The following is a 16,146-nucleotide window of genomic DNA, read 5'->3' as shown; positions in this document are numbered from 1 at the left end:
CCCGGTGGTTCAGTGTTGTATCTCCTGTCACAGTGCAGAAAGACTTGCACAGGCAGGAGGTTGGGTTGAGGCATGTCCATCACTCCCCGCCTGCATCCACAAGGAGACCTGCACCTCCTTCAGTTAACCATTCCACCACAGCAGAGAGGGAAGGTATGAAGGAAGAGAGTGAGCAAGAGCTGCACCCACAGCAGTCCAGGCACATAATGATGTGGAGGAGGCCAGTGACGGAAAGTTCCTTTATTTATCTCAAATCACTGAACAGTTTACATATAAATAGACATTTCTGTAGTCACATGGTGCAGAGTACACCCATCTGCAACAGCTGTATACAGTGCAATCTGCTCTCTGCTGAAGCTAACTGTGGGTTATATAGGCGAATCAGACTGGGGTATACAAGTGAAGAAGAACGTGGGATATACAGGCAGACTGCAGGGTATACAGGCAGAGTAGATCGTGGGCTATACAGGCAAACTGTGGGGTATACAGGCGAAGCAGACTGCGGAGCATATCTTGGGCTAACAGGCAAACTGCAGGGTATACAGGCGAAGCAGAATGCGATGTAAACACACAGTGCTGAGTATACAGAAGGATTAGTATACAGGCTATACAGGTAGACTGTGGTATAATGGCAGAGCAGAATGTGGGGTATACAGGTAGACTGTGGGGTATATGGGTGGATAAAAATACAGACTGCACAGGTGGACTGTGGAGTATACAGGCGGAGTACAATAAAGGCTATACAGGCAGACTGGAGAGGCATACAGGCGGAGTAGGATACAGGATATTCAGGTAGACTGAGGTATACAGGTGGAGAAAAATACAGGCTATACATGTAGAAAGTGGGGTATACAGGCAATGCAGAATGTGGGGTATACAGAAGGATTATTAAACAGTTTATTCAGGTAGACTGTGGTGTATACATGTGAAGCAGAATATAGGCTATATAGGTAAACTGTGGGGTATACAGGCAGAGGAGGATGCGTTGTATACAGGCAGACTGCTGGGTATACAGGAGGATTAGTATACAGGCTATACAGGTAGACTGCAGGGTATACAGGCTATACAGGCTATACAGGTAGACTGCAGGGTATACAGGAGGATTAGTATACAGGCTATACAGGTAGACTGCAGGGTATACAGGAGCATTAGTATACAGGCTATACAGGTAGACTGCAGGGTATACAGGAGGATTAGTATACAGGCTATACAGGTAGACTGCAGGGTATACAGGAGCATTAGTATACAGGCTATACAGGTAGACTGCAGGGTATACAGGAGGATTAGTATGCAGGCTATACAGGTAGACTGCAGAGTATACAAACATAGAAGAATATAGGCTATTCAGGTAGACTGTGTGGTATACAGGATATACACGTAGAACTTGGAGTATACAGACAGAGCAGAATGTGGGGTATACAGTAGAATTCGTATAAAGTCTATTCAGATAGACTGTGGGGTATACAGGTGAAGTAGAATACAGGCTATACAGGTAGATTGCAGGGTGTACAGGCTATACAGGTAGGCTGTGGGGTATACAGGCAGAGAACAATAAAGGCTATACAGGTAGACTGCAGGGGTATACAGGGGGAGAAAGATACAGGCTATTAACTTAGACTATGGGGTATACAGGTGGAGAAGAAAACAGGCTATACAAGAAGAAAGTGATGTAAACAGGCAGAGAAAAATGTGGTGTATACAGGCAGACTGCTGGGTATACAGGAGGATTAGTAAACAGGCTATACAGGTAAACTGTGGAGTAAAATGGCAGAGCAGAACGTAAGTAGACTGTGGTATAATGGCAGATGAAAATACAGGGTAAAGGCAGAGAAGAATGTAGGCTATACACGTAGAATGTGGGGTATACAGGCACAGCAGAATGTGGGGTATACAGGTGGAGCAGAATGCGAGGTATACATGCAGAGCAGTACGTGTGGTATATAGACAAAGCAGAATGCGGTTGTATACAGGCAGAGCAGTATGTTGGGTATACAGGCAGAGCAGACTTTAGTGATGATCACTGTTCACATGTTGGGCAACCACTTATTCCCAGACTGCAGCATGGGAGCAGTGTATGAGCGCAGACTTTGGCATTAGGAGCAGTAAGGGAGTAGGAACAGTCATGCACATTGAGACACTGGTTCTGCTGCTCCAGAGTGGTCTTCTCTATGCTGGGTGAGAAGTAGGTTATTTGTCCTAGCGGGGAATCACTGCCAAAGCAAACCAGAGGCTCCAGAGCAAGCAAGTTTATGCAGGTCGCTGAGGGTGTCAATATAGGGAGAGAACATTCCTACTGGTCACTGGGACAGAAGACGGCAAGGATAAAGAAGTAACAAACAGGTCTCCTCTATAAAAAATAACTACACTTCTCTAAACAGACAACTGTACAGTCCTCGCTCCATATCTACTGTAACAACCGTACAGTCCTCTCACCATATTTAACAACTACTCCGTCCTCTCAAAATATCTAACAAAAGTACAGTCCTGTCTTCTCAACATATCCAACAACTGCTCAGTCCTCTCACCATATCTAACAACCGTACAGTTCTCTCACCATATCTAACAACCGTACAGTCCTCTCACCATATCTAACAACCGTACAGTCCTCTCACCATATCTAACAACCGTACAGTCTTCTCACCATATCTAACAACCGCACAGTCCTCTCACCATATCTAACAACCGCTCAGTCCTCTCACCATATCTAACAACCGTACAGTCCTCTCACCGTATCTAACAACTGTTCAGTCCTCTCACCATATCTAACAACCGCACAGTCCTCTCACCATATCTAACAACCGTACAGTCCTCTCACCATATCTAACAACCGTACAGTCCTCTCACCATATCTAACAACCGCACAGTCCTCTCACCATATCTAACAACCGTACAGTCCTCTCACCATATCTAACGACCGTACAGTCCTCTCACCATATCTAACAACCGCACAGTCCTCTCACCATATCTAACAACCGCTCAGTCCTCTCACCATATCTAACAACCGTACAGTCCTCTCACCATATCTAACGACCGTACAGTCCTCTCACCATATCTAACAACTTGTGCAGTCCTCTCTCCATATCTAACAACCATACAGTCCTCTCACCATATTTAACAACTGTACGGTTATCTCAACATATCCAACTGTCGAGCCCTCTCACCATATATAACAACCGTACAGTCCTCTCCCCATATCCAACAACTGCTCTGTCCTCTCACCATATCTAACAAAAGTACAGTCCTGTCTTCTCAACATATCCAACAACTGCTCAGCCCTCTCACCATATATAACAACCGTACAGTCCTCTCCCCATATCCAACAACTGCTCAGTCCTCTCACCATATCTAACAAATGTACAGTCCTCTACTAAATAACAAGCATACAGTCCCCACCCCACATCTAACAAACGCACAGTCCTCTCTCTAGATCTAAGAACTACACAGTCCTATTTCTGTATCTAAAAACTGCACAGTCCTCTCACCATATCTAACAATCGTACAGTCCTCTCTCCATATCTAACAACTCTACAGTTCTCTCTAAATATCAAAAACCCACAGTCCTCTCTCCATATCTAACAAATGTACAGTCTCTTACATAAGTACTGTACAATGCTTTCTGCATATTATATATACACTCCGTATAATCCTTTCAATAACAATATTCAGTCTTCTCTCCAAATCTAACAACCATACAGTCCCCTAAATAACATCCATATACAATGCTCTTTCCATATCTAATAATCCTTACAGTACTCTGTCCATATCTAACAACCATACTGTCTTCTCTCCATAGCACACAACCGTGCAGTCTCCCTAAATAACAACCATACATTACTCTCACCATATCTAACAACCACAGAGTTGTATGTCCCTCTATATCTAACAACCGCACAGTCCTCTCTCCATATTTAAAAACTATAGAGTCCCCTACATAAGTTGCTCTCTCCAGGTTATATATATATATATATATATATATATATATATATATATATATATACACACACACACACACCGTATACCGTAATCCTCTCAATAACAACCGTACAGTCCCCTCTTCATATCTTACAACCATACAGTCCTCCAGATAACTGTACAGTCCTCTAAATAACTGTACGCATTCTCCATATTATATATATATATATATATATATATATATATATACATCATACAGTCCACTCAATAACAACCGTACAGTCTTCTATGTAACTTCTTTATATATCAACCGTAAAGTCCTCTAAATAATTATTCAGTCCACTCAATAACAACCGTCTCTGTGTAAATTCTTTATATAGCAATCGTACAGTCCTTTCTATACAATAATGTGAAATTTGATGGCCTCCTCCTTTACTCCTGTTTGAAGACCATGAACATGGCGGTTGACTCCATTAAACCTCCTGTCTTATAGGGAGTGCAGGACTAGGCTTGACGCTTTTCCAGTGTCAACGATTTTCTTTTTTTTTATATGGGGGTGATGGTGCAGATTGCTGGGATTGTAGTTATTGTCCGCTCACAGCGAATGTCAGTATTGAATCCACATCTGTATCTGGCCAGATACCACGTAACGTCTCAAGCCCTGAAAATGTCATCAGTCTGTAATGAATTGTTCATTAACAGAAGAAAAAAATCTGGTTGATGACCACAGGTGGGAGTGATGTCATCAGGTAAGCTGTACATAATGGTGGAAAGACAATGGTCTCCAACTGTGAGCTCCTTTAAGCTGCTGATAAGATGACCTTGGCATATGGTCCAATACCATAGGATACAATGGCAATGACTCACAAGGTAACAATGCCATGATGTGAAGATATCACGACATAGAGATACAACGATATGGAAAGATGATGCATAGATACAATGATGGGTTCTTCACTTGTCATTTAAACAACAGGTCCATAACAAGTCTGTGGGCAGAGTCCATGTGGCTCCCATCCCGGAGCTCTGGCCCAGTCGCATAGTTTTGTGGTGGAGCTCACAAGTCATTGGTCTCTAGGCCTTGATTGGAGTATGAGTACAGATTCTTAGTCCCATTACCTGAAGGCTGAAGAGAGAGAGAAAAGGGTTAATAGGCTCCTCAAGGTGCAGGATATGAAAGTCTCCAGCAATAGGAGGCTTAAGGAGAAGAATGAGGATGTGACCACAGAGTGTGTTGGATTACAGGAAGAATCTGATGAATACCCCAGAACAATGGAAGGAATTGACTTAAGAGGCCAAGAAGAATCAAGACACAAGTGTGCGAGGAAATCAAAGTGACTCCTGGAGACCAAGGTGGGGGGTGGATAGGGTGTAAATGTACGCACTGTTCCCAGCCGCCTGTCTCAGGTGCCCAGGAGTAGCAGGCACCACCAGCTGTGGACAAGAGGGGCTCTTCGTCACTCTTTGGATATGGATGTTCATGCAAGTCAAGGTTTTAATGATTAACCATGGAAGACTGCTCGTGTCTCTGCAGGGGAGAGGGGCTGCTCATGTCAGTGCAGGAAAGAGCGGCTGATGGCAGTGTCACCGCAGGGGAGAGTGGCTGCTGGCAGTGTCACCGCAAGGGAGAGCGACTGATGGCAGTGTCACCGCAGGGGAGAGCGACTGGTGGCAGTGTCACCGCAGGGGAGAGCGGCTGCTGGCAGTGTCACCGCAGGGGAGAGCAGTGCAGGCAGTGTCACCGCAGGGGAGAGGGGTTGCTGGCAATGTCACCGCAAGGGAGAACGACTGGTGGCAGTGTCACCGCAGGGGAGAGCGGCTGCTGGCAGTGTCACCGCAGAAGAGAGTGGCTGCTGGCAGTGTCACCGCAGAAGAGAGCGGCTGCTGGCAGTGTCACTGCAGGGGAGAGGGGATGCAGACTGTGTCACTGCAGGGGAATGGGGCTGCTGGCATCACTTCAGGGGAGAGGGGCTGCTGAAATCACTGCAGGGGAGAGGGGCTGCTGGCAGTGTCACCGCAGGGTAGAGGGGCTGCTGGCAGTGTCACTGAAGTTGAGAGGGGCTGCTGGCAGTGTCACTGCAGGGGAGAGGGGATTCTGGCAGTGTCACTGCAGGGGAGAGCGGCTGCTGGCAATGTCACCGCAGAGGAGAGTGGCTGCTGGCAGTGTCACCGTAGACGAGAGCGGTTGCTGGCAGTGTCACCGCAGGGGAGAGCGGCTGCTGGCATTGTCACTGCAGGGGAGAGGAGTTGCTGGCAGTGTCACTGCAGGAAAGAGGGGCTCCTGGCAGTGTCACTGCAGGGGAAAGCGGCTGCTGGCAATGTCACTGCAGGAGAAAGTGGCTGCTGGCAGTGTCACCGCAGAAGAGAGTGGCTGCTGGCAGTGTCACTGCAGGGAAGAGGGGCTGCAGACTGTGTCACTGCAGTGGAATGGGGCTGCTGGCATCGCTTCAAGGGAGAGGGGCTGCTGAAATCACTGCAGGGGAGAGGGGCTGCTGGCGGTGTCACTGAAGGGGAGAGAGGCTGCTGGCAGTGTCACTGCAGGGGAGAGGGGATTCTGGCAGTATCACTGCAGGGGAGAGCGGCTGCTGGCAGTGTCATTACAGGGGAGAGCGGCTGCTGGCAGTGTCACCGCAAAGGAGAGCTGCTGCTGGCAGTGTCATTGCAGGGTAGAGGGGCTGCAGGCTGTGTCACTGAAGTGGAGAGGGGATGCTGGCATCACTGCAGGGGAGAGCGGCTGCTGGCAGTGTCATTACAGGGGAGAGCGGCTGCTGGCAGTGTCACCGCAGGGGAGAGCGGCTGCTGGCATTGTCACTGCAGGGGAGAGGAGTTGCTGGCAGTGTCACTGCAGGAAAGAGGGGCTCCTGGCAGTGTCACTGCAGGGGAGAGCGGCTGCTGGCAGTGTCACCGCAAGGGAGAGCGACTGATGGCAGTGTCACCGCAGGGGAGAGCGGCTGGTGGCAGTGTCACCGCAGGGGAGAGCGGCTGCTGGCAGTGTCACCGCAGGGGAGAGCAGTGCAGGCAGTGTCACCGCAGGGGAGAGGGGTTGCTGGCAATGTCACCGCAAGGGAGAACGACTGGTGGCAGTGTCACCGCAGGGGAGAGCGGCTGCTGGCAGTGTCACCGCAGAAGAGAGTGGCTGCTGGCAGTGTCACCGCAGAAGAGAGCGGCTGCTGGCAGTGTCACTGCAGGGGAGAGGGGATGCAGACTGTGTCACTGCAGGGGAATGGGGCTGCTGGCATCACTTCAGGGGAGAGGGGCTGCTGAAATCACTGCAGGGGAGAGGGGCTGCTGGCAGTGTCACCGCAGGGTAGAGGGGCTGCTGGCAGTGTCACTGAAGTTGAGAGGGGCTGCTGGCAGTGTCACTGCAGGGGAGAGGGGCTCCTGGCAGTGTCACTGCAGGGGAGAGCGGCTGCTGGCAATGTCACTGCAGGAGAAAGTGGCTGCTGGCAGTGTCACCGCAGAAGAGAGTGGCTGCTGGCAGTGTCACTGCAGGGAAGAGGGGCTGCAGACTGTGTCACTGCAGTGGAATGGGGCTGCTGGCATCGCTTCAAGGGAGAGAGGCTGCTGAAATCACTGCAGGGGAGAGGGGCTGCTGGCAGTGTCACTGAAGGGGAGAGAGGCTGCTGGCAGTGTCACTGCAGGGGAGAGGGGATTCTGGCAGTATCACTGCAGGGGAGAGCGGCTGCTGGCAGTGTCATTACAGGGGAGAGCGGCTGCTGGCAGTGTCACCGCAAAGGAGAGCTGCTGCTGGCAGTGTCATTGCAGGGTAGAGGGGCTGCAGGCTGTGTCACTGAAGTGGAGAGGGGATGCTGGCATCACTACAGGGGAGAGGGGATGCTGGCATCACTGCAGGGGAGAGGGGCTGCTGGCATCACAGCAGGGGAGAGGGACTGCTGGCGTCACTGCAGGGGAGAGGGGCTGCTGGAGTCTCTGCAGGGGAGAGGGGCTGCTGCTGTCTCTGCAGGGGAGGTGGACTACTGATGTCACTACAGGGGAAAGGAGCTGCTGGTGTCACTGCAGGAGAGAAACAGCTGTCTGTGGATGGATACCATGTTTTGGCATAGGTGGTTTTCCTTTATTGGATGCTGCCCTTCCCGTGGTTCCTTCCCGGTGAAAGACCTGGCTATTCATTGCTTGCGTTGAGAAACACGTGATGGTGTCTCCGCGGCTTTTCTACATGCATTTGCATATTTCCCAGAAGGGATGGGGGCAGTGTTCTGGATCACTGCGTTGAGAAACACGTGATGGTGTCTCCGCGGTGTTGGATGTTTTGATCTCCCCGAGGTCATTCATCCTGATGTTCATAGCCTTTTCACTAGGCACTGCTTCTAATAGCCAGTTTCCTACTCCACACTGATGAGGGGCAAATACCCCGAAACAGCTGTCTGTGGATGGATACCATGTTTTGGCATAGGTGGTTTTCCTTTATTGGATGCTGCCCTTCCCGTGGTTGTTCCTTCCCGGTGAAAGACCTGGCTATTCATTGCTTGCGTTGAGAAACACGTGATGGTGTCTCCGCGGCTTTTCTACATGCATTTGCATATTTCCCATAAGGGATGGGGGCAGTGTTCTGGATCACTGCGTTGAGAAACACGTGATGGTGTCTCCGCGGTGTTGGATGTTTTGATCTCCCCGAGGTCATTCATCCTTATGTTTATAGCCTTTTCACTAGGCACTGCTCCTAATAGCCAGTTTCCTACTCCACACTGATGAGGGGCAAATACCCCGAAACAGCTGTCTGTGGATGGATACCATGTTTTGGCATAGGTGGTTTTCCTTTATTGGATGCTGCCCTTCCCGTGGTTCCTTCCCGGTGAAAGACCTGGCTATTCATTGCTTGCGTTGAGAAACACGTGATGGTGTCTCCGCGGCTTTTCTACATGCATTTGCATATTTCCCATAAGGGATGGGGGCAGTGTTCTGGATCACTGCCTTGAGAAACACGTGATGGTGTCTCCGCGGTGTTGGATGTTTTGATCTCCCCGAGGTCATTCATCCTTATGTTTACTGCAGGAGAGAGGGCTGCTAGTGTCACTGCAGGGGATAGTGGCTGCTGGTGTCACTGCACGGGAGGGGGGCTGCTGGAGTGTCACTGGCGGAGATGGGATTCTGGTGTCACTGCAGGGGAGAGGGGCTGCTGGTTTTACTGGAGGAGAGAGGGGCTGCTGTTGTCACTGTGGTAGAGGGGCTGCTGGTGTCACTGCAGGGGAGAGGCGCTACTTGGTCAGTAGGTCAGGTTTCGGGTGCACTGTGGATGATGATGGCGCCACATGTCTCTGATTTATTATGTGAACATGTGACTGCACTAGGTGGTGCAATGGTCTGCAAGAGGCTCTGGCATCCTGCTGACACCAGTCACACGGCTGTCAAGGACAAGCGAAATGTGACTTGCAGGCAGAATGCAAGTAGAGTGGTGGCTAATAATGGAAGAGGCATGAATGTATAGTAGATTGATCAGGGGACGAGGATATATCAAGCAATAAGCCAAGCAGTGAGCAGATGATGAATATTACAGTCCTCTTTTCCGAACACCATGATGTCAGAGTACATTATATGTTACATCACTACATATGACTAGAGGAAGAAGAAGAGGAAAGGAGGAAAGAAGAGCAAGATGAGGAATAGGAAAAGGGATAGGAAGGGAGTAAGAGGAGAAATATGAGGAGGAACAAGAAGAGGAAGAAAAATAATAATAAGAAGAGAAAACAAGGAGGAAGAGGAAAAGGAAGAAGGAGGAGGAGACAAGGAGGGAGTTACATAGGTGGAAGAGAAAGAAGAAAGATGAGGAGGAGCAAGAGGAATTTAAAGAATAGAAGGTGGCAGAAAAATAAAAATAAGAGAAAGGAGATAAGGAAGGGCAAGATGGGGAGGATGACAAAATGGAGGAGGAAGATGTATGGGAGGAGAACAAGAGCTTAAGGTAGGAATTCATCGTAGAGGAAGATGAGTAGGAGAAAGAAGAAAAAGTGGAGAAGAAATGAGACCAAGATGTAGAGGATTGGAGCCAGAGAAAGAGAAGGGGGAAGTGGGACAAGAGAAGAAGGAGGAACAGTAAAAAGAAAAGGAGGAGGAATAAGATGAAGGCAAGGTATTGGAAAAGTAATAAAAGGAGGAAGAGGAGACATTGAAGAGTAAAAGAAAATGGAAAAGGATGAGAAAGAGAATGAGGAATGAGAAAAAATGAGGGAGAAGAAAAAGTAGGAGGGGAGGAGTAAGAGCCAGCAAAGGATAAAGAGGAGCAAGTAAAGGAGGAAGCGTAGTGAAGGGATGAAAGAGGAAGAAGGAGAAAGGAATCATGAAAGAGGACGACAAGGAAGGAGAAAGAAGAGGAGGGAGGGGCATTGTATTTAGACAGCTTCAAACATGTCAAGGTTGTTCCACTTACAGCTGAGACTTGGACCATTGCCACAATGGCTGGCTCCTCTAACAAAAATACTCCATCACTCACAATATCCCTGTCCTATAATGGTCACGGCTCAATACCGTGTTTATACAGTAACTATGGCCAATATAGGGGTGAATAAGATACTTAATGCATAAACCTCCCGTACAGCACTGGCTGCTTCCCCTAATGTCACCTGCTCTGTTCACATGTCTACCGGGCAACCAGCAGAAATGTCAATTATTAACCAGGTGCAACAAGCAAAGAAATGTTCATAGCAAAAAGGTGTGAAGCTACATCACAAAATGAAAGCAGCCACAAGCCCCAAGTGAAGCCACCTCTTTTGACTGAAGTATGGGTTTCAAGAGGAGCTTATTCTATAGCTGGAGCTACCAACCCTCCAAAGATTACTCTATAAATACAACCACAAATCCTGAGAGGAGCAGTTTCTATAAATAGATCCACAAGGGTTAAAAAGAGCCACCACTATAAATTGAGCCACAAATTCTGAGAGGTGACACTTCTCTAGATGAAGCTACCAACCCTGAGAGGAGACATCTCTATAGATGAAGCCACCAACCCTGATATGAGCCACCTATATTGACTGAACCATGAGTCTTGAGAAGAGATGCTTCTAAAGCTCAAGCCACCAACTCTCAGAAGATCTCTATAAATGCAATTACAAACCCTGAGAAAAGTATTTTCTATAAATGAAACCATACGCTCTGTGAGGAACCACCTCTATAAATTAAGCCACCAATCCTGAGATGAGCTTCCTCTATTGTTGAAGCCACCAACCCTGAGAGGAGCCACCTCTATAGATGAAACCAACATCCCTGAGAGGAGCCACCTCTATAGACATCACCAACCCTGACAAGAGATATCTCTAAAGATTAAGCCACCAACCCCAAGAGGAGCTACCTCTATACACCATGTTCCAAATTATTAAGCAAATGACATTTTTCTCGTATTTTCCTAAATGGTCGGTGCAAATGACAGTCAGTCTAAAAAAAGTCATCACCCCTTAAAGTATACATCAAATTTTATTGGAGGTTTATGATAACAGTATAATCTCCAAAATGAATAAAAACTCAAAAGGCACTGTTCCAAATTATTAGGCACAGTAGAATTTCTAAACATGTGATATGTTTTAAAGAACTGAAAATGCTCATTTGTGGAATTTGCAGCATTAGGAGGTCACATTCACTGAACAAAAAAGCTATTTAACTCCAAAACATCCTAACAGGCCAAGTTACATATGAATATACAAATAACACTGGCGCTCACCACTAGGTGAGTGCAAATAAACTATAGAATCCCCCAGCTGCTGGTATCCCCAGAAACAGTGCCACTTCTGTAAAAACCAGTACATATAACAACTGATACCGCGCTTGGGTGATTAAAAAAGACTATCCCTAGCTGCTGGAGTACAACCCAACAACATGAATATGTGCAGCAATAGATAATAAAGATAACACGCTGCGCGTTGCAGTAAACCCAATTGTTAACTGCTGTGTATGCTGCCAATCTGCTTACCCCTTGGAATATATGCCGTACAACCAGGTATGAATGTATTCCAGCAAGAATAACCATAAACATGTATACTGCCGGTACCTGGTGGATTTATCACACTTATGTGCTAAAAATATATATATATATACTAGGCACCGAGACTCTTACCATGTAGAAGTATAGTCATCAAGATGACGTGTGTTTGTGCTTCAACTCCCGCAACTTCACTTGATGAGTACCGGGTATGGTGTACGGTGTCTCACCGGTATGAGCGGCAGGTACGGGGGCAAAATGGCCTGCGGGTGGTAGCGGTCAGGTGGGTGCACGTCAGCTGGTGCCGCCGGGACCAGTATGGGGTGTAGCTACTCAGTGCAGGGCCAGGGAACGTCCCGGCCGGAGGCGTCCCGGGTTACACTGAAGGAAAATCTCTATAAATGGAGCCACCAATCCAGGGAGGAGCCACCTATATTGATGGAGTCATAGGCCCTAAGAAAAGTTGACCTGAGAGCCATCACCCCTGAAGTTTAGCTACAAACCCTAAGTGGATCCATCTAATGAAGTAGTAAGAACTTATTTTATAGGAGCCAGAACAACTGCACGTCTACATACAACAGCACAACCTTCCTTATGGTTCTAAACAATTATAGACGTCAGTTCAATCTCTACAGACTCTGGTAAAAATATCTACTACATATTACACCAGCCCAGTCATGTGCAATGAAGATCTCAAGCCATGAGTATCAAGAGCACTTACGTCATGTTTGGTTGGTGCCACATATCGTCCATGTGTTTGGTAGGATGTATAGTCATTCATGGAGTGGTAGGAACCACGTGTCGCAAACACATCCATGTATCCTGTAGACCTTCTTCTGCACAACATGACAGTCTGACGAGAAGACAATCAGAGTTAGAAGGATACAAGTGACAGAGGAACCTCTGGAGAGCAAGGACACAAGGACAGAGGTCACTACATGGATAGAATCAAGCCAATACTCTTCATAGGTCACTGCGTTCCCCTTCCATGTTAACAATTAGAGGTAAATGTTGAAAATAGGGGGATTGCACTCACCAGGATAATCAGGAAAATAATAGCAAGCAGCAGGATTATGGCGGCCAGAACCAGCAGAGCGATGCCCCATCCGGGGACAGGGGCTGAAGAGGCATCAGATGATATTGGATTGGTACTGACTGTAAGGAGGAGAATCATGGGCATGTCACAATGTCTTAGTATACAAGCATAATGGTCTATCTGCCACCGAGAATGGTATGTAACAAGCCCGGCTGTTGTCTATGATTCTCACCTTGGAAGTCAGTGATTCTGAGTCCATTAATCTCATTTGAGTTGGTGGACAACGCTTCATCTAGGATGGCTCTAACTCCTTCTGCAGTCTGAGATCCTGTAAATTCAACTCTGGTGTTGGCGATCACAGACCCAGCGCTGATTGGAGGATATGATCAATGACATGAGACCAAAGCAAAAAAACAGAAATAGGAGCAGCAATGTGCAGCGGCGGCCACTGACAGCATAATGTCCACCACAATGTAGGTGATAACCTACAGTGGAGATCAAAGCCAATATATTCTCACCTGAAGAGAAGGATGGTGACTCCGGCATACGTGTTTCTGGTGGAGCAGGTGGAGCAGTTATAGACCTCATGAAACTGCAAAAGGCAAAAGCATCAGATAGAAATCAGTATAATAGTGAGAAAAGTGTACAACTCTGCCACGTATCCGCCCTGGAGGATGCAGACTGCTTACCATTGTTTTAATGCTGGTCTCCAAATTCTTAAATTCTCCAGAGGTGGGGTCATTCAGGAGGATGGAGTAAACCATATTGGTAATTCGCATTTGTATGTACACATCTGTAATTGCTGGTTGAGTAGATACCGTGGTATGTACTATTGTTGTGGTGGATTCTGTGTTATTGACACCTTTAGTGGTATTTTCAGTGATTTTAGAAGTAATGGTAGCTGTGGTGGTCAGTTCTGTGGTATTGACACCTTTAGTGGTTGATTCTGTGGTATTGGAAGGAGTGGTAGCAGTGGTTGTGGGTTCTGTGGAATTGGAAGGCGTGGTAGCAGTGGTGGTCGGTCCTGTGGTATTGACACCTTTAGTGGTTGATTCTGTGGTATTGGAAGGAGTGGCAGCAGTTGTGGCAGATTCTGTGGTATTGACACCTTTAGTGGTTGATTCTGTGGAATTGGAAGGAGTGGTAGCAGTGGTTGTAGGTTCTGTGGTATTTGAAGGCGTGGTAGCAGTGGTGGTCAGTTCTGTGGTATTGACACCTTTAGTGATTGATTCTGTGGTATTGGAAGGAGTGGCAGCAGTTGTGGCAGATTCTGTGGTATTGACACCTTTAGTGGTTGAGTCTGTGGAATTGGAAGGAGTGGTAGCAGTGGTCGTAGGTTCTGTGGTATTGGAAGGAGTGGTAGCAGTGGTGGTCGGTTCTGTGGTATTGACACCTTTAGTGGTTGATTCTGTGGCATTAGAAGGAGTGGCAGCAGTTGTGGCAGATTCTGTGGTATTGACACCTTTAGAAGTTGATGCTGTGGTATTAGAAGGATTAGTTGTTGGTTCTGTGGTATTGGAAGGAGTGGTAGCAGTGGTGGTGGGTTCTGTGATATTGACACCTTTAGTGGTAGTTTCCGTGGTATTGGAAGGAGTGGTAGCATTGGTTGTGGGTTCTGTGGTATTGTAAAGAGTAGTAGCAGTGGTGGGTTCTGTGGTATTGGAAGGAGTGGTAGCAGTGGTGGTGAGTTCTGTGCTATTGACAGGAGTAGTAGCAGTGGTGGTGGGTTCTGTGCTATTGACATTATTAGTGGTAGATGCTGTGGTATTGGAAGGAGTAGTAGCAGTGGTGGTGGATTCTGTGGTATTGTAAGGTGTGGTAGCAGTGGTGGTCGGTTCTGTGGTATTGTAAGGAGTAGTAGCAGTGGTGGTGGGTTCTGTGGTATTGGAAGGAGTATTAGCAGTGTTGGGTTCTGTGGTATTTACACCTTTAGTGGTAGATTCTATGGTATTGGAAGGAGTGGTAGCATTGGTGGTGGGTTTTGTGCTATTGACACCTTCATTGATAGATTCTGTGGTACTTGAAGGAGTAGTGGCAGTTGTGGCAGGTTCTGTGACACTGACATCTCTAGTACTAGCTTCTGTGGTATTGGTTGTACTGCGTTCTGTAACACTGGCACCTACGGTTGTAATTCCTGGATTGGGATGACTGGTTGTAGTGGCATCTGTCACACCGACACCACTTACTGTGGTTTCTGTAGTATGTTGACCTGTTTTCATTTGTGTTGTATTTTGGGCAGGTGCGGTTGCTGTGGTGGTTGATTGTGTATTTCCATCTGATTCTGCTTTTATCACTGAAATGGAAATGAACATATTAGACCAATAATAAGACTGTAGAACACTGTTTAGTTCTTTCTCCCTGCCTCCTGCTCACATTTCTTAAAAAGGTGCAGATTCTGACCTGCGTTTTCAGCCAAGACATGCAGAATCTGCTCAGAAAATTCCACAGTCAAATCTGCAACATGTGCACATAGCCTAAGACATGTTTAGTTAAGTTTCCTGTGCAAGCAGAATGTGGAGAAATGAAACCTGACCATGTAGAAAGTATGAGACTTGTGACAAAGTCACTTGTAAGCAGGGCCGGACTGGGACTAAAATTCAGCCCTGGCATTTGAAGTCACACAGGCCCACTTGTCACATGGTGACTGTATAATATCTTTGTACACTTGTAGGCAGGGCCGGTTTTAGGCAAAGTGGGGCCCTAGGTAAAGTTTAAAATGGGGCCCCAAATGCTAACATATTGCACATCACACAAAAGCATTTCTGTTGTATTTACGTGCGCTGAGTTCAGGCCGCTAAATGAGTTTGATCGACAATACGGAAGTTGTTCAACGCTCGTTTCCCGGCCTCTTTCCACCAACTGAGGAATAATGATGGGACAGAACGATCACTAATAGATCACTAACAGATCACCATACAGTATCATGTTATAAGCAGCACATCTACAGTTTACACCCGCGATGTGCTGCTGAGAACAATGATTTTTGTTCCAGCAAAAACAATCTGAATATGCAGCATTTTACTTGTTTAGTAAAATACCGTACACCCCATAGTCCTCCATATATTATAATGTGCTCCACAGTCCTCCATATAGTATAATACACTTCCTATAGTCCTCCATATTAAAATACACTGCTCAGATCTCCACATAGTATAATACACTCCTCATAGTGCTCCATATAGTATAATGCACCGCCATAGTCATCCATGTACTACAATTCACTTCCCATAGTATAATGCACCCCATAGTTCTTCATATAGTATAACGTATT

General features: G+C 47.1%; 1 protein-coding gene across 2 annotated transcripts in view; it reads right to left on the bottom strand.

The window, feature by feature from the left end:
• Nucleotides 1–225: 225 nt before the first annotated feature.
• Nucleotides 226–16,146, bottom strand: part of MUC1 (mucin 1, cell surface associated) — a 40,762-nt gene continuing 24,841 nt past the window's right edge. For both annotated transcript variants that reach the window (XM_077255919.1, XM_077255928.1), the window contains exons 2-7: nucleotides 13,565–15,168; nucleotides 13,394–13,467; nucleotides 13,108–13,244; nucleotides 12,876–12,994; nucleotides 12,561–12,692; nucleotides 226–5,038 (exon numbers count right to left, since the gene is read on the bottom strand). In XM_077255919.1, coding sequence (XP_077112034.1) covers nucleotides 4,970–5,038; nucleotides 12,561–12,692; nucleotides 12,876–12,994; nucleotides 13,108–13,244; nucleotides 13,394–13,467; nucleotides 13,565–15,168 — 2,135 coding nt within the window. In that variant the 3' untranslated portion in view covers nucleotides 226–4,969. The remainder of the gene's footprint in view (nucleotides 5,039–12,560; nucleotides 12,693–12,875; nucleotides 12,995–13,107; nucleotides 13,245–13,393; nucleotides 13,468–13,564; nucleotides 15,169–16,146) is intronic.

This window comes from Ranitomeya variabilis, chromosome 1, assembly GCF_051348905.1.
Source record: "Ranitomeya variabilis isolate aRanVar5 chromosome 1, aRanVar5.hap1, whole genome shotgun sequence".
In the NCBI taxonomy this organism is placed as follows: Eukaryota; Metazoa; Chordata; class Amphibia; order Anura; family Dendrobatidae; genus Ranitomeya; species Ranitomeya variabilis.
The sequence above is the reverse complement of the archived record's forward strand: the minus strand, read 5'-3'. Positions and strand labels throughout refer to the sequence as shown.